General features: G+C 44.7%; 1 protein-coding gene across 1 annotated transcript in view; it reads left to right on the plus strand.

Annotated features, from left to right (window-relative positions):
• LOC124858044 (receptor-type tyrosine-protein phosphatase mu-like) overlaps positions 1 to 18,544 on the plus strand; it is a 174,168-nt gene that overhangs the window by 70,942 nt on the left and 84,682 nt on the right. Inside the window, exons 10-17 of the mRNA XM_047349761.1 lie at positions 7,555 to 7,708; positions 7,842 to 8,017; positions 8,090 to 8,199; positions 8,462 to 8,663; positions 9,238 to 9,340; positions 12,407 to 12,588; positions 12,851 to 12,945; positions 14,345 to 14,381. Coding sequence (XP_047205717.1) covers positions 7,555 to 7,708; positions 7,842 to 8,017; positions 8,090 to 8,199; positions 8,462 to 8,663; positions 9,238 to 9,340; positions 12,407 to 12,588; positions 12,851 to 12,945; positions 14,345 to 14,381 — 1,059 coding nt within the window. The remainder of the gene's footprint in view (positions 1 to 7,554; positions 7,709 to 7,841; positions 8,018 to 8,089; positions 8,200 to 8,461; positions 8,664 to 9,237; positions 9,341 to 12,406; positions 12,589 to 12,850; positions 12,946 to 14,344; positions 14,382 to 18,544) is intronic.

Consider the following 18,544-nt stretch of genomic DNA (forward strand, 5'->3'; position numbering starts at 1 on the left):
AGCAAAGCACCCCCACACCATCGTACCTCCTCCTCCATGCTTCACGGTGGGAACCAGGCATGTAGAGTCCATCCGTTCACCTCTTCTGCGCTGCACAAAGACACGGTGGTTGGAACCAAAGATCTCAAACTTGGACTCATCAGACCAAAGCACAGATTTCCACTGGTCTAATGTCCATTCCTTGTGTTCTTTAGCCCAAACAAGTCTCTTCTGCTTGTTGCCTGTCCTCAGCAGTGGTTTCCTAGCAGCTATTTTACCATGAAGGCCTGATTCACACAGTCTCCTCCTAACAGTTGTTCTAGAGATGTGTCTGCTACTAGAACTCTGTGTGGCATTGACCTGTTCTCTAATCTGAGCTGCTGTTAACCTGCGATTTCTGAGGCTGGTGACTCGGATGAACTTATCGTCCGCAGCAGAGGTGACTCTTGGTCTTCCTTTCCTGGGGCGGTCCTCATGTGATCCAGTTTCTTTGTAGCACTTGATGGTTTTTGTGACTGCACTTGGGGACACTTTCAAAGTTTTCCCAATTGTTTGGACTGACTGACCTTCATTTCTTAAAGTAATGATGGCCACTCGTTTTTCTTTACTTAGCTGCTTTTTTCTTGCCATAATACAAATTCTAACAGTCTATTCAGTAGGACTATCAGCTGTGTACTGTCTCCACCTCCTGCACAACACAACTGATGGTCCCAACCCCATTTATAAGGCTTGAAATTCCACTTATTAAACCTGACAGGATACACCTGTGAAGTGAAAACCATTTCAGGTGACTACCTCTTGAAGCTCATCAACAGAATACCAAGAGTGTGTGGAGCAGTAATCAAAGCAAAAGGTGGCTACTTTGAAGAACCTGGAATATAAGACATTTTTTCAGTTGTTTCACACCAGAACCGTGAAATGCTTCCCCAATAACAAACCTTGGATCACCAGTGACCTGAAGGACCTGCTTAACAAGAAAAAAAGAACCTTCAGAGAGGGAGACAGAGAATTATTAAGGAGTTTACAGAAGCAACTTAAAGTCAAGATAAGAGATAGCAAGGAGGTGTACAAGAAGAAGATGGAGAGCAGCTCCAGCAAAACAATATCAGAGATGTGTGGTCAGGGATGAAGAAGATCACAGGCTTCAAGCAGAAGGAAGATCAGACCGATGGAGGTCTGGACAGAACCAATGAACTGAACACATTCTTCAATAGGTTCAGTTCAGAAAGAAGCTCAGCATCCTCCTCTCCTGCTCACAGCCAAACAGACATCCCATCTTCCTTTGACCCACAGGACCCATAGCTGTCCAGTAACACCTCACATTTTTTATCTTCCACCTCAGCCCTAGACCCTTCTGCTTCTACATATTTGCCTTCAACCATATCAGAAGATGCTGATGCTTCCTTTGCTTCCCCCTTCCACCTGTGTGTCTCAAGAAGTCAGGTGAAGATGCAACTGGAGAGACTGAATTGGAATAAGGCTGCAGGTCCAGATCATGTCAGCCCTAGAGTCCTGAAGGTCTGTGCAGAGCAGCTCTGTGGGATTCCGCAGCACCTCTTCAATCTTAGCCTGGACCAGAAGGTTCCAGTGTTGTTCTGGTACCAAAGAAAACTCACCCATCAGTCCTCAATGACTATAGACCTGTTGCCCTGACATCCCACATCATGAAGGTCCTAGAGAGACTCCTGTTGGCCCACATGAGTAAGCAAACAGTAAACCATGAGGACCCCCTCCAGTTTGCTTATTGCTGTGGAGTTGGAGTTGAAGATGCCATCATACACCTGCTTCAACAAACCCACTATCATCTGGACAAAGCCAGCAGCACTGTGAGGATCATGTTCTTTGATTTCTCCAGAACATTTAATACAATCCAACCTGATTTGCTTTGTCAGAAACTCCAGAAGACTCAGGTGGAGGCCTCAACAATCTCCTGGATCAAAGACTACCTGACAAACAGACCACAGTTTGTGAGACTGAAGGGTTGTGAGTCTAACCAGGTAGTCAGCAGCACAGGAGCACCACAGGGGACGGTACTCTCACCATTCCTTTTCACTCTGTACACCTCAGACTTCCAGTACGAGACAGACTCCTGTCATCTGCAGAAATACTCAGATGATTCTGCAGTCGTTGGTGGATCAGAGATGGACAAGAAGCTGAGTACAGGAAGGTGGTGGACCTCTTTGTGGCATGGTGTGGAAACAATCATCTCATTTTGAACGTGACTAAAACAAAGGAGATGATTGTAGATTTTAAGAGAAACAGGAATAAGTCAAAAACTATTTCTATCATGGGAGAAGAAGTGGAGGTGGTGGAGGAGTATAAATACCTCGGTGTTCACCTGGACAACAGACTAGAGTGGAGATGCAACTGTGAAGCCATCTACAAGAAGGGACAGAGCAGACTGTACTTCTTGAGGAAGCTTAGGTCCTTTGGTGTTTGCAGCAAGATGCTGCATATCTTCTATAAGTCTGTTGTGGAGAGTCTGATCTCTTCTACCATCATCTGCTGGGGAAGCAGCATCAGAACCAGGGACTTAAAAAAGCTCAACAAGCTGATAAAGAAGGCTGGTTCTGTTCTGGGGACTCCTCTGGAACTTCTGGAGATGATTGTGGAAAGAAGGATTCTTCATAAAATGAAGAACATTATGGAGAACCCTGAGCATCCTCTTCATGAGACTGTCCTACAACAACAGAGTGTCTTCAGTCAGAGGCTTCTTCAGATCTGCTGTAAGACGGAGCGCTACAGGAGATCCTTCCTGCCCACAGCCATCAGCATCTACAACGGCTCTTTGAAGAAACCTTCATAATATGAGCTACAACAACATTTAATTTCCCTTTGGGATTAATAAAGTATTTTTGAATGGAATTGAATTGAATGAAAATAAAGACAACTCTTTGAATGAGAAGGTGTGTCCAAACCTTTGGTCTGCACAGTATATATATATATATATATATATTAGGCAGGTGTGAAAAAATGCTGTAAACAAAGAAAGCTTTCAGAAATTTAAGTGTTTAATCATTTATTTTCATCAATCAACAAAATGCAGTTGTTCGACCACTTGTTTGCTGAATATTGGATCATTTGCACGTTGCTGGACGCCACCAGGCCTTCCGGCATTTTCGGCCATTTTGTATCCCAGTATACTCCGCTACTACAAATCCCAGCGGGCACTGTGGCTGATATGACGGGGCGTCCCAAGTCTGACGTCACAGGACACTATATAGGAAGGTGGCCCCTTTAAGGAGGTGCTTTCAGCTTGGGACCTAGACACGGTTACCGGCATCTGAAGCAGCATTCTGGAGAAGAGGTCCCACGTTAATTTCAGTAATTCTCCTCGTTGGCCAACGAGAAAACTAAGTGAATTAAGCTTACAGGAATAAGAAGGCTTGTAAGTTTTCACTTTGCCGATTGAAGACGTGAGTTTAACATGTAACCAAAAAACCACAGAGTTTCAAGGAGACGGATTGCCACCCTTGTTTTTGTTCCAGTCAACTGCTGACGGTCAGGTCATATTATCCCCTTTCGCCAAGGAGGCCAGAGGATGAAGATTGACCTCTCTTCTTGGAGTTTAACTGCGGATGCGCAGTAACCCCCCCGGCCAATATGAATGATTTTGGCATACAGCTCATGAAAACCCGAAATTCCTATCTCACAAAATTAGCATATTATTAAAAGGGTCTCTAAACGAGCTATGAACCTAATCATCTGAATCAACGAGTTAACTCTAAACACCTGCAAAAGATTCCTGAGGCCTTTAAAACTCCCAGCCTGGTTCATCACTCAAAACCCCAATCATGGGTAAGACTGCCGACCTGACTGCTGTCCAGAAGGCCACTATTGACACCCTCAAGCAAGAGGGTAAGACACAGAAAGAAATTTCTGAACGAATAGTCTGTTCCCAGAGTGCTGTATCAAGGCACCTCAGTGGGAAGTCTGTGGGAAGGAAAAAGTGTGGCAGAAAACGCTGCACAACGAGAAGAGGTGACCGGACCCTGAGGAAGATTGTGGAGAAGGGCCGATTCCAGACCTTGGGGGACCTGCGGAAGCAGTGAACTGAATCTGGAGTAGAAACATCCAGAGCCACCGTGCACAGGTGTGTGCAGGAAATGGGCTACAGGTGCCGCATTCCCCAGGTCAAGCCACTTTTGAACCAGAAACAGCGGCAGAAGCGCCTGACCTGGGCTACAGAGAAGCAGCACTGGACTGTTGCTCAGTGGTCCAAAGTACTTTTTTCGGATGAAAGCAAATTCTGCATGTCATTCGGAAATCAAGGTGCCAGAGTCTGGAGGAAGACTGGGGAGAAGGAAATGCCAAAATGCCAGAAGTCCAGTGTCAAGTACCCACAGTCAGTGATGGTCTGGGGTGCCGTATCAGCTGCTGGTGTTGGTCCACTGTGTTTTATCAAGGGCAGGGTCAATGCAGCTAGCTATCAGGAGATTTTGGAGCACTTCATGCTTCCATCTGCTGAAAAGCTTTATGGAGATGAAGATTTCATTTTTCAGCACGACCTGGCACCTGCTCACAGTGCCAAAACCACTGGTAAATGGTTTACTGACCATGGTATCACTGTGCTCAATTGGCCTGCCAACTCTCCTGACCTGAACCCCATAGAGAATCTGTGGGATATTGTGAAGAGAACGTTGAGAGACTCAAGACCCAACACTCTGGATGAGCTAAAGGCCGCTATCGAAGCATCCTGGGCCTCCATAAGACCTCAGCAGTGCCACAGGCTGATTGCCTCCATGCCACGCCGCATTGAAGCAGTCATTTCTGCCAAAGGATTCCCGACCAAGTATTGAGTGCATAACTGTACATGATTATTTGAAGGTTGATGTTTTTGTATTAAAAACACTTTTCTTTTATTGGTCGGATGAAATATGCTAATTTTGTGAGATAGGAATTTAGGGTTTTCATGAGCTGTATGCCAAAATCATCCATATTAAGACAATAAAAGACCTGAAATATTTCAGTTAGTGTGCAATGAATCTAAAATATATGAATGTTAAATTTACATCATTACATTATAGAAAATAATGAACTTTATCACAATATGCTAATATTTTGAGAAGGACCTGTATGATGTCACAACGCTAGTGAAGTGGTTCAGATCAGCAGTGGAAGCTTCAAAGACACTCCAATGTGTGCAGTCAAACCGGGCCTCTAACATCTGCTTTGTTCCCAGAGAGAACCCACGTATTCACGGTTAGAACATGTGACCTCCATCCTGAAAGAGCCCAGGCCAGGACTCGAACCCAGGACTTCTTGTTGTGGTGCAACTGTGTTGCCTACTGCCCCACCAAGCAGCTAAAACACTTAAATAAGCCAAACAAAGACAACCTGAGACATGTTCTGTCTGTTCTGGGTTTTAATGGGTTTAAATTATTCACACTTAAGATGTTTTAACACAGTTGTCATTCGGGTTCTTTTTAGAATTTATTTATTGTAGCATTTAGATTTTTTATTTAATCTTTGAGGTTCCTTTAGACCAGCGATTTATTGCTTTTTCTCTGTGTGAATGTTTGCTGTCTTCTATAAATTCATTATTTTGTTCAGGTTTACTTCCTACCGTGTTCTGCCTTTTGCATCACAAATCTGCTTGTTGAAATGAATAAATGAGCTGAGGTCCCCTCTGTAGGCCCGGCCCGTTAATGTGCTGGAAGGTTTTGGTAGCCCTGGCATCCTGTTTCTTATCTTAACTGATTTCAACAAACACAAACTGCTCTAAACTGGATGGTTTAATGACATTGAACGTATGAACTGATTTATCAGCTGAGAGTTACAGGCTGATTTGTTTTAATTATGAGCAAGAAAATGAAGAAATTTGGTCAATGTTTTTTCTTATTGTTTTATGGGAAGTGAACGCAGCACGGTAAAGATCTACGATGGAACCAACAGCAGCTGATTTGTTAAAGAACACACACACACACATACACATACATGTCCAACACACACACACTCTGAGATATATCTTTGAGGAATTGTAGGATTTTATGTGATAGTGTTCACTTTCCCCCTGGGGATTATGGGTAATAGGATCCACCTCAGTCCCTCCTCCTCCCCTTGAACTCTGACCCCCATTGTTGCCGCAGCGATATCTGCCGGTGTGTGTTCCCTGTGCAGCAACACTTTAGCTCTCTGCCTGTCTTTTATCGCACAATCAAGAAGAAACTCACAAGTGCTTCTATTGTGCTCTTCTAAAAGCCTGCAGTGTGTGTGTGTGTGTGTGTGTGTGTGTGTGTACGTGCGTGTGTGTGTGTGTGTTCATGAGCGTGCATGTCCACAGCTCAATAACAGGAAGTTTGTGTACGGCCACACACACACACACACACACACAGATGAAAGACGAGAACAGGAAAGGTATTGTTCCCCACAAACACCTGAACACACACGCAGAGACTGTACACTTACAGACACACACATACACACACACACACACACGCACACACACACACACACACACACACACACGCACAGCAAGGCAGTTTTTTGTCAGGAGAAATTCTCTGTGCTGCTTTCATCCATCATTCTCCATCTGAGTAGATCTCTGTCTGTCATTGAAAAATACAGAAATTCACCACTTAGATTGGCCGCTGTGTGTGTGTGTGTGTGTGTGTGTGTGTGTGTGTGTGTGTGTCTTCGCGTGCTCATTGTCCAATTTCCTTCACTCTCTGTCTTTGTCTGGGCTGAAGCTTTTTCCCTGTTCTCTTCCAAAAGCCCGAAGGTTCTCGGGTTCTTGGTGGTTTTGAAGATCTGACCCAAGAACCGAGCTGGATCACAACTTCTCATGGCTCCCATTAGGTTAAGAACTGTTTGTGTTCTTTTTCGGAATACGTCCAATTGGTTCTGATGTGTCTTCTGTCTGACTACAGCCTGTCAGGCTGGATTCTGACTTGTTTGGGTCTAAACATTTTATTTCCCGGTCTCAACACATTTTGACTCGTTATTTTATTTCACAAGAATTAGACATGAAGTAAACCACGAACCTTGGAGCTCGTCCCTGAAGTGAAGAGCAACAGTTGTCTGTCTCAAACCGTTCTGAGAGACAGAAGGACGTTCCGATCCCGGTCCAGAATTAGTTTAGCAGAAGGACCATCTGATACGTTTCTTCATGAAGTTCAACACATTAGGAAAAATCTGAGGTGAAAGTCTAAAGAATGAAGAGAAGTACAGAGGTGGGAAACCTGTCAGCTATCAGTCAGCTGTGTTCTGTCCAACTGGACCAGTCAGTTTTTAGAAACTGCATAAAAGTTAAAGGAGCTGCAGTGGTTCTGGGATTACCAGGATACAGTATCTCTTTTTAAAGACGATTAAAATAGTGTTCATTATCTGGCTGTAATTACAGATGTCTATCAGATAAAACAGATGGTACCAGTCCGTTTGTCTCAGAACCTTTAGTGACGAGTCCAGTCAGAAGGTAGAAAGGTTCAGTTCAAACGTCTCTATCGATGTCTTCAATACACTGAACCATGATAGTTCAATGAACATAAAAGCCAGAAACGTTACAAACATTGAGACAAAGTGATGCAAACATCCCAGGAGACATGTGACATGTGTTTTTATTTGTTGGTTTGATAGATCCGATGCACGGCCCGCAGCGGCTCCAGGTCAGCGACATTCAGTCCAAACAGGTGACTGTTCGATGGGAACCGTTCGGATACAATGTAACCCGCTGCCACAGCTACAACCTGACCGTGCAGTACCGCTACAGGCCTGCAGGGGCGTCCAGCAGGTAAGTAGGGGAGCGACTGGCCCACACATGGAGGGGGGGGAGTAGGTAACCAGAGGGTGGGGTTTACAGACAGAGAGAGCAGGTGGAGAGTGGGTGGGGCCAGCAGGTAAAACTGAGCTCGTTTTTCCTCCAGGGAGTCGGTGAAGGAGCAGGTCATGGAGGAGGTGGTTTACGACACTCTGAGCTCCGTGCCACAGCACACCGTCCGTAACCTTCCACCATATACCAACGTCAGCCTGAAACTGGTGCTGAGCAACCCAGAGGGGCGTAAGGAAAGCGTGGAGCTGCTGGTTCTGACTGACGAAGACGGTATGGGTCTCTGTACGAGTGTTTGTGTTCTCTGAGCATGTGCAGGTAAATGACTGAACGTTCTGGTTTCAGTTCCTGGAGCCGTCCCGGTGGACTCCATCCTTGGTCGCAGCTATGAGCAACAGATCAGTCTGAGCTGGAGAGAGCCGCTGAACACATTCGGCCTTATCCGGCAGTATGAGGTGAGACACTCTCAGAGCCAACCAAACAGCCGAGTGTTATGGGTAATGTAGTGTTTAGAGACAGCCCACACACCAAAGTAAGACTCTGACATGGTTTGAATTTTTGTCTTCATCAGAAAGTCCAGAGCAGCTGCTCATTTGAGTCATTTAGACATTTAATTAAAGCTTCACATCAGTCTTCTAAAGAATAAAGTCTTTTTGTGAAAGTAACTCCATTACCCACAATGCCCTGTCAAAAATCTAATGCTGGTGTCCTTCACAGATTTCCTACAAAGCTCTGAGCTCCTTTGACACAGAGTTTGACCTATCCAATCAGAGTGGGAAGGTGTTCAAACCGGCCAATGAGACAAGCCATGTGTTCTCTGGCCTCTCCCCAGGCTCCACCTACTCCTTCACAATAAGAGCCTCAACCATTAAAGGGTTCGGGCCCCCAGTCATCACACAGTTCACCACCAAAATCTCAGGTAAGGACCCGGGGCAAAACAAGAAGAGGAGACCCATAACGACCCCTCTAATCCGAAGTCAAGTTGGGTGAGACAAAACAAATGTAGGAAAAGTCAGACTGAAGGTCAAAATGAAACCCAGGACAGAACCAGTTAGACCGCTCAGAACCACATCATTCCAACAGTAGAACCAGTACTCTGAGTTTCTGTTCTGGATCACAGGAACACTGTTTATCTGCAAGTGGAACTAGAAGCATTGGTGCTCAGAACCATTTTGGTCCCAGTCATGATAGTTTCCTGGACAGTCCTCCCTGAGGATCTGAAGGTGACCCAACAGTGGCTTCAGATTGTAAACCTTGTAAAAACTGCATGAAACGTAGTATTATTTCATGATTCATAGGAACCTTTAATACTTTGTACTTGTGTAAAACAAATTATTTTAGTTTCTGTTGCTTCTCAGAAAAGGTCCTAGAAATAAATGTGAATATTTGTCCTGGTTTTTCTCATTTATGAGAGCACAGCTTTACTGAAGAGTCTTGCTGTTTGCTACTTTTCTGCTGCGGTTTGGAGGTAACTCTGCGTCTCTGCTCCTCAGCTCCTCTGATGCCGGCCTACGATCAGGAGTCTCCTCTGAACCAGACGGACTCCTCTGTCACGGTCCTGCTGAAGCCGGCTCAGAGCCGCGGCGCCCCCGTCAGGTAACCCCAGGCATACCACCTTCAGTGAAACATTACCAGCAGCACTTTGAAGCTCTCTGTAAAGTTTTTACAGCCACCCAGGGAGGCGGTATCCCCGGTAACAGTCGTCATGTTGACGGCATGGTGGTGCTGTAACGAGGGATTTGGTTAATTAACGAGCAGCGGGCAGAGCTAATCAGAGTATGCTGCTAACGTAGAGGATTAACAAGAGATTATCAGCTGAATGTGTCAGTCACACACAGTTCATTAACCTGCTGATGGTCTCTGCTGGTTAGTGGATTCATTCAGTCTGACTGCAACTGTACCGGTTTGTATTTCGGAATAGGGCGGGTTCATGTTGTTCATCTGAGGTTAAACCAGAACTCATGTTGGAGCCTGCTAAGAGCGTATTATCCCCTGATTCCCCGAGACCCTGAACTGACTAGGAGGAAAGATCCGTGTTGTGCAGAGATAATCAGCAGCTGAAACCGTTTGTACGATCGCAGCGCTGCAGCAGCACCTTGTTCCACTGAGCTCTGAGCTGGAGAACACAGGCTTGTTGTGTGTTGGGTTTGCTTCAGAGTGTGTGTGTGATGTAGGTTGTGGTAATTGACACGATAGCTGAAGTGAAAGCCATCAGATTCCACTTCATGTCGCTGTGTTTAAATTTAACTTAGCTTTGTGCTTCAACAGCAGAGCTTCACATCGCAGGACAAAAGGTGTTGCTGCAGGCGACCTGCAGCTGTAATCAGATTACTCTCTCTCTCTCTCTCACACACACACACACACACACACAGTGAGCTAGTGAGCATGGAAAAATGTGATTGGAGTTGGTTTGTCAAAGACAGAGAGGAGAAGAAAAGAGATAAAGAGAGTGGGAGGAAAAGAAAGGAGCACGAAGGAACAATTGGATGAGTTTCCTCTTTCTGTGCAGAGTTCAACAATAACACTCACTGCATGCTTGTCACTGTGCACGTAGGTCTGTGCACGTCTTCCTGGCATCCGTTAGTTTCCTGTCCAGCAGGAAATGTGACAACGATGCAGTCCCACACCCTGCACTCTGTGTATGTTTGTGCATGTGAGTGTGTGCATGTTTTTGGTGATGTATGACTCTGTCCTGAACCTGGCTCCCATGAAAAACACAACTATTGTTTCCAGCGTCCCTCAGGACAAAAACAGAGCAGAAAACTGAGTGTGGTGCGTTCAGGGGCAGCTCCAATTTGTGGAAGACTCTCCTGGTGGGTGTAGGCCCTGTAGAGTCTAGCTATAGATTAATAAGTGAGATGTTGGAAGGAGCCGAATATCAGCACCAAGTTAAAGCAAGCAGCCTAAGTTTCTCTCTGAAGATATTGAGGGTTTTCTCCTCCCCTTACAGACTTGAAATCAATGAGTGTGTAGCAACGAGGCTCAGTGAGCAACCGCAGACATAAAACCTCTGAGTGTCTCAGGGTTTATGGAGATGAATGAAGAAATGAAACATTCAGGAAAGGAGAGGTTTCTCTGACCGAAGAACACCTGATTGATTTTACATTATTGATCTGAGATGGAAACATCAACACAGTGTATACTTTTGTTCCTGATGAATCTATAATAAAACACTGATGCTTACTTCATGTTGCTGTGCATGTTGTTAGACTGAAAACATGTGTTACAGTTTTTAGTGTAGAGATGAGGGTTCTGATTCATGTGTTTGGTATCATTTAGGTGAAATGAACAAGTTAAATGTTAACCACGTGGTGTTCCTCAAGGCTCTGTTGTCGGGACACTTTTCCCTTTATACTGTATCTACATTTTCTCTAACTACCTCTCATGTCCGTGGTGTTTGCTGCTGTAGACAGTTAGGCCAAAATTACTCAAATTTAGATTTAAAAAGATTTTCATTCAATCCAGAAGTTTCTTTCTGATGCGAAATGAGGCAGAAATCTCTTGAAAGACAACAGAAATTACAAATTGTATCAGTTATGAAGAAATAATTGATTTGTATTTATTTTTATTTTAATAAAAATGTCATGTTGAACATGATTTATCCTCTTCTCAATAATTAATAGAAAACAGCTTTATTAGTAGCACATCCAGCTACCCTTCTTCTAACAGCTGAGCAGCTTTCTGCGTGGTTCCTCTGGTGTTCTGATGATTCATCTTTGCTGATGGGCTCCAGGGTTTTAACCCTGATCTTTAGCTCCCTCCACTGACTCTTTATCAGATTCAGATCAGGACTCTGGCTGGACCGCTCCAGAGCCAGAAAAGACATGCTGGTAGATTAAAACATCACTTTAAACCTAAACCTGTGGGGGTATGAATACTTTTGTGCTTAGCTGTACTTGCTGGCTCTGTTCAGTTCTGTAGAGCAGTTTTAGTGTATGAATAATTTCTGGCCGTGTTTGGTCAGCTGCTCCTGTCACATCAATTAATAAATCGCTGCCCTTTAAAGGCACTAATTATTCACTCCCAGCCGACCGGTGAGCAGCAGATTTTTATTTCTTATTCACAGACGAGGAGCCAAAGCCACAATATTTCAGTTTGGACGTAAGTTTTGTTTAGTGTCTTCATGTCCTTTACCTGGGCGTTGGGTTTAATAGCAGCCCAGGCAGCAGGACATGAATGATCTGCTGAATGTCAGACTGTTATAAAGTTGCAGCCTGGACGCGCACAGAGAGAAACACTTAATAAAAGTGAAAGAGAGAGTGATGGAGGAGAGGCAGGACTGACCTTTCTGTGGAGCTGAATAATGAACACTCTGATGGGGAGAAGAGGAGCACAGAGCTTTAATGTGAACAGAGATCCACAAACAGCTGCAGCGCTGCAGAACCTGTCCTCCACAAACTGCATTTCCCATCATTCCCCTCCATTCACCTTGGCCAGAACTAACTAACTGACTGATTATATTGTCTGTTACTAGACTAGCTGTCCATAAAGATAACCAACCTTATGTTGCATGGTTAAGCTGCTGTTGCATTTCTAACTTTTTCATGTGAATTCTTCTGTTGTTGCATCATTTCTCACAACCAGTTTGGTACCAGAAACACAGCTGGCCTTTGTCCACCTGTCTCTACCTGTCTCTACCTGTCTCTACCTGCCTGTCTGCAGTAAGTACCAGGTGGTGGTGGAGGAGGAGCGCCCCCGCAGGCTGAGGAGAGGAACAGCAGAGATCCTTCGCTGCTATCCCGTTCCCATTCATTTCCAGAACGCCACCCTGCTGAACTCCCAGTATTACTTCAGCGCAGAGCTGCCGATGAGTGACCTAAGGAGTCCCATACCCTTCTGTGTTGGTTAGTGTGGTAATTAGTTAACTAAGCAGATTTTGATCAGCTTCTTAGTTAACTAAGCTATTAAAATGATCAGTTTTTCTCATATTTAGTCATAAAAGATCTGAATCATTTTAACCTGCAGGTTTCTGTCTCAGCTTCAGGGTTAGGGTCTGCTGTGTCGTAGGTTACAGGGCTGATATTAACCTTTACCAGCTGCTTGATGACCAGAATGCGGGATGGGTTAGTTAACCGGGTCAGTTAACTTAACTTGTGTGTTGGACAGGTGACAACCGGACCTACAACGGTTACTGGAACGCTCCTCTGCTGCCCCACAAGAGTTATGGCATCTACTACCAGGCTGTGAGCACAGCAAATGGGGTGAGTTCAACTATACCGGTCACACTGGTTACACTGGTTAGGACACATGAAGCTCAGGAAAGATGGTGTAAGATACACTGAATGATTTCTACCTGCTTGGTGTTACTGATGAAGTGCTGGTCTGATGAAGGAACTGCTCCTACAGAGTTCTGGTACAGGGTTCTCTGTGCTCCATTTTCATTTCCCTTAAAGAGGAGAGGAGGTTAGTCTTTTTAATCTCTGTGACTGGCGACTGTTTGCAGGAAGAGACGGAAGCACAGACAACCTGACATCATGAAGACATTGGTCCCACAGATCCTGGTGGTGATGGAAATGGTCCAGTTGGCTGGAAATGTTTCTGTAGTTTGCAGAGAAACAGGCTTTTTATCACAGCACAAAGGTTTTATTTCAGGTGGCAGGTGTCAGGATATCCCATCCTGCTGTGCAGCGGAGCTCGACTCGGGTGCATGATGGAGGAGAATTACACGTTCTTACGAAGGTTCCCGTTCCACTCCCCGTTCCGTCTGTCACAAAGCTCAGAGAGCGAGGAAAGACTGAGCTCTTTAAATGGAAGCAGATTGTTCCCAGCTGCAGCTTCTGTGTGTCTCACCTCACATATTTGTGCAATTAAAGGATAACCGCTCACTTTCACACACGCATGCAGATCGGAGCATGTTCAGTATTGATGCTCACAGCTTTAATTGGTGTGTGTGTGTTGAATAATGCAGCCATAGTAGTGCTTTTTACTGTCTCCCTACCACAGATACACACTGTGTGTGTGTGTGTGTGTGTGTGTGTGTGTGTGTGTGTGTGTGTGTGTGTGTGTGTGTGAGTGAGCGAGAGAGAGCGAGAGAGAGCGAGAGCATGAATATTCATGAGCTCTTGTGGTTAATTTGTCGCTTGTTTGTTAAAACCAGAAAGATGCAAGATGTTCTCTCTCGCCTTTCACTAAACCAGCCAATGTGTGTGTGCGTGTGTGTGTGTGCGTGTGTGTATGGAGGGGGGGTTTGTTAAATGCCACCAGAGGCACTGATCCACAGCCATTTGCCTTCTGTCTGCTCTGTTTACGATGAGTCTGACTCTTTCTATCTCTCTGGAAGTGTGTGTGTGTGTGTGTGTGTGTGTGTGTCTGTGTCTGTGTGTGTGTGTGTTTTCTACAGTGTAAGGCCCAACCTATACTACGTTGTAAGGACTCCTTATGGGGCCCAAAGCCAATGCCCCAGAAGGAGCAGTGTTGTTTTTGGGTTAGGGTGAGGTATAGGGCACAGAAATGATGAGTCCCTGTAAAGATTGTGTGTGTGTGTGTGTGTGTGTGTGTGTGTGTGTGTGTGTGTGTATTGTGCAGAATGCAGCCAGATGTGACAGCTCATATGTCTGCAGTTGTGTTGACAGGAAACTAATTTGTTTCTCTCTCCAACAGGAGACAAAGATCGACTGTGTGAGAGTGGCCACTAAAGGTAAGACTTTGCTCCGAAAGGTTTTCTGTGCCAGTTATTGATATTCTAGAAGCTGTTTTTGTTATTCCAGAAATATTATTCCCATTTAATCCAGAAATATTGTTCATATTCGTAGGATTTTGTGTCACCTGGTGTTTTTTTTTTTTTTTTTTTTTAGTTTGCCGACTCTTGAAAAGTCATGCTGACACAGCATCTAATCTTGATCTGGGTTTAGTTTTAATGTTATCCTGAAAGGTTTAAGATTACATTTTTAAAGACCTGGATAAAACCTCACTAACTGTTACCGTTGTGGAGCTGCTAGATCCTCTCCTGCAGGACAGGAACCCACAGCTCTTGGAGCTGCACTTTTAGATCCACCAGATGAGGTTTGGCTCAGGGTTCATGACCAAACTGGTCTCACAGATGCTGGGTTGGGAGAGACTTAGCTGACTGCTGGAGCACCTCAGCATGGCGGTAGCTCTGTGATGTCAAGGTCCCTGTAGCGCTACCAGAGGAAACCTTAAGTCAGATCCTGAGGCTCTCATGCCGTGATACCCAGAGAAATACTGGTTTTGTCTCCACAAAACACTGGACAGACTGGTCTTCTGGTCTCGGTGCTACCTTGTGCACACACATGATGGTCCTTTGTTGTAATGCAGAACCAAGATCCAAAGCATAGGCTGGTGAACCTGAAGTCCAGCTGTTATGTGTCCCTAAATTGTGGATATCGTGAGGTTCAAGTATGGGTTAGGATTAGGTTTTTTTGGTCTGTTCTAATATTTTCTTCAGCTGTGTGTTGGTGCCCTGGCTCAATGGAGCACAGTTGGTGCATCGCTGCTGAGGTTCTAACCTAACAGTGAGCATGTCAGTCCATCCATAACTATAGCAGCATGAAGAATTCTGCTCAGAACCTACACCTGCACCTGCATCCACCCCTCATTCCACACCGACTCCATCAGCAGGAGAAAAAGAGGAGCAACCGAAACACCTGGGAAGCCTTCGCAGTCACCTTGATGCTGTGTTAACACCAGGCTGATGAAACGCTAAAAAACAAGAAACTGGGAACACAAGAGCTAAGCTAGTTGCAAGCACAGCTAGCCCCTCTGGTGAACATTAGCATAATCACACACACTCTGAGTAAACACACACACACACAGTTTAATCAGCTTTTACTGGACCACAGTTCTGATGGTTAATGACAACAGATGCTGGTTGATTCTGTTGGTCCCCCGACTCCGGTCAGTCACGCTGCAGCAGCCAACCCCATCTCCTGTGTGGGAGGTCTCCTCCCCCATCTCCTCAGAGTACCCTCTGTGGAGAGCAGAGCTAACAGCGAGCCTCCTGATGTGAATATAAAGAAGCGCTGCATGTCTGCTGAATGTTAACTGGACGGTTTCTCATCAAGGAAACACAGAAGGTTCTGAGTTCATTCTGAAAGTAGAATTTCATCCCTAGACTGGAGTTTTTAGTCAGAGAGGAGAGGACATGAAGACCCAAATGAAACATCAGGAAGGACTAAGTTTCCTCCTGAGTCTAATTCTGAGCCAGAAACATGAAGTTGAAACATTTTGTTCAGTTTAAATCAGTGATCAGAAAATAAAACCAAGTGAGGCCTGGAAATAAGGACTGGTGTGGTCAAGACCTAGAGAAGATCTGGATTAACTGAGATCACTGTCACTGCCAACTCATCAGCTTCTTGTCCTTGTACGAGGCCACTGTGGTGCAGTGAGAAGAGTAGTTGTCTTACAATCCAAAAGTTGTGGGTTCAATTCCAGCTTCCCCTTGCCACATGGGCAAGGCCCTTCACCTCAAATTGCCCACCGATCTGCGTATCGTGTGTGAATGTGTGCGCGTTAGTGAATGTGGCTCTAGTGTGAAGCGTTTTGAGCGGTCAGTCTGACTGGAAAGGCCCTATAGAAGTTCAGTCCATTTACCATCTGTAGTGGAAAGGCAGTAGAACCACAGAGAGGGTTCTAACTCCTGACATGTGAAGTCATATTTACATAATATGGTCCAGATTACCTCAAACCTTTCAGTAATCAGTCCAAATTAGAAAATTTCCCATCCTGCCTGAGTTCGTTATGCAGTCTTTCTCCCTGTTCCTGTTTTGCTTATCACATCACCTTCAGTCTGGACGGAACCAAAGTCCGATCTCTGACAGGAAATTCTTTCTAAACGTTCCAGACGTTCTTTTTTTCTGTCTCTGTGCCAGAACCATTTGACATAGAACTACTTTCTAGAGCTCTGTGTGATTAGTTGAATTTATTTGAGCTGACAGAAGAAGGTTCTGATAGTTTCTGGATCTGTTCAGAAACGGCTCAGTCCCTTGTGTTTCTGTTTTCAGATTTTGGAACAAAGAGAAACATAAAAATTTTCCCGAAACAGATTAAAAACATTTTCTGGATTTCTGAAAAATAAACAGGAAAAGGCATGAATACTGCGTGGAACAAACATTTGTATTACATTTAGATTTTTATCATGTAAGTTAGTAAGAACCAATGAGCTGGCTCCACAGAACCATAGGCGCTCCCAGCCTGCAATCAGGTTCCTCTCGACATCCTGAACCTGAACAGCTGAAGTCTTGAAATCATCTGTTAAACTTCTCTACCTGTCTCTGCTGAGTGATTGATTACTAATTTCTGAGCACTGATTGGCTGATCAACAAGCTTTTCTTCCAGGTGTCTTTCCTGAAAACTATTACTACCTGAAAGGTGCTTTGCTCTCCTGAACGATCTTTAAGTTAACTACAGAAACCTGATGTTCTAGAGCGGGTCATTGTAAATCAAACTGATCTCACTTACAGACTGGGAAAGTTGAGAATTTGCTCTTGGGATTCTCCAGGGAAAGATGAGTCTGGAATTCCATAATCAGGAGCATGAAAGAGTTTTAGTTCTAGAAAGTTCTAAGAAAATTATTCACTTTGACTGATACCCTGGTTCTGTTTTAATCTACTGGACCACAGCTGCTGTATATTAAGTCTTACTTTTAGCTGAACATAATCCCTAGCTAAAGTCTGAAAATGAAATCTAACTGAAGGTCCAACCTTCATTTACACCTGATAACCTCCTTCAGGAGAGCCAGAGTTCCACACTAATATCTATGCATCAGAACCAGCCTCTGCTTCAGCACGTCTCTCTGTATCTGTCACTGTCTCTGCATGCCTTCCTGGACCAACAGCCGCCATAATCGTCACCCAGCTCACCACGCCGTACGTTGGCATCGCTCCAGCGGCTGGCGATAAGCAGCTGACAGGTCAGAGGAACACACAACAACATACACTGCTCATGGTGAAGACAATTCAGATCAGACCAGATTATTTAGCAGATCAACAGGACCACTCACTGGTTTTGCAGATCAAAAGGTAGTTAGGAACAGGTTCTCTGGTTTTACTGATTTTATTTTTCTAAGTGTCTTGTCCCCTTACACAGAATGTCGGTTGTCATAACAACATACATATCTGCATACGTATTCATACACTCATCCATGCTCATACCAACCAGCACACACATATGTATTATTTTAACCTCTATTCTTTACTATGCATTTACACACATGCACTGACGCATGTAGCGACAGTGGAGAGGAAAAACTCCCTTTTAACAGGAAGAAACCTCCAACAGAACCAGAACCAGGCTCAGTGTGAGCGGCCATCTGCCACGACCGACTGGAGGTTTGAGAGAACAGAGCAGAGACACAAAGAGAACAAAGAAGCACTGATCCAGGAGTACTTTCTATGGGAAGGAAAAGTAAATGTTAATGGATGTAGCTCCTTTAGTCGTTTCATCTAGAAAGAAAGAACAGATAAACTCTGAGCCAGTTTTCAAGGTTAGAGTCTGAAAGAGAGAACATAGAGTTAGTTACAGTAGAAGCTCAGTCAGTAGCCATGTCTAGGAGAGAGAAAGGGTTAAACACTGAAAGACAGGGCCATGTGGATCATCTGTAGAAGGTGAGCATTAAGTTGTTGCCAGCAGAAGCTCGGACGATGCCCCTCTCCAGAAAGGTGTCACAGGTAGACACAGAGTCAGGCCAGGTGTAGCTTCTAGGAAGAGAAAAAAACAGAGAACATGCAGTAGGTCATCATGCTCTCAATAGAGCAGCAATAAAAGGATACCAGCAGTCTTTGCGGGTTGTTATTTCTCCTAAAAAGGCTCAGGAAATGTCTGCTGGGCCTTCTTCAGCAGCTC

This window comes from Girardinichthys multiradiatus, chromosome 21 (assembly GCF_021462225.1).
Source record: "Girardinichthys multiradiatus isolate DD_20200921_A chromosome 21, DD_fGirMul_XY1, whole genome shotgun sequence".
NCBI lineage: Eukaryota > Metazoa > Chordata > Actinopteri > Cyprinodontiformes > Goodeidae > Girardinichthys > Girardinichthys multiradiatus.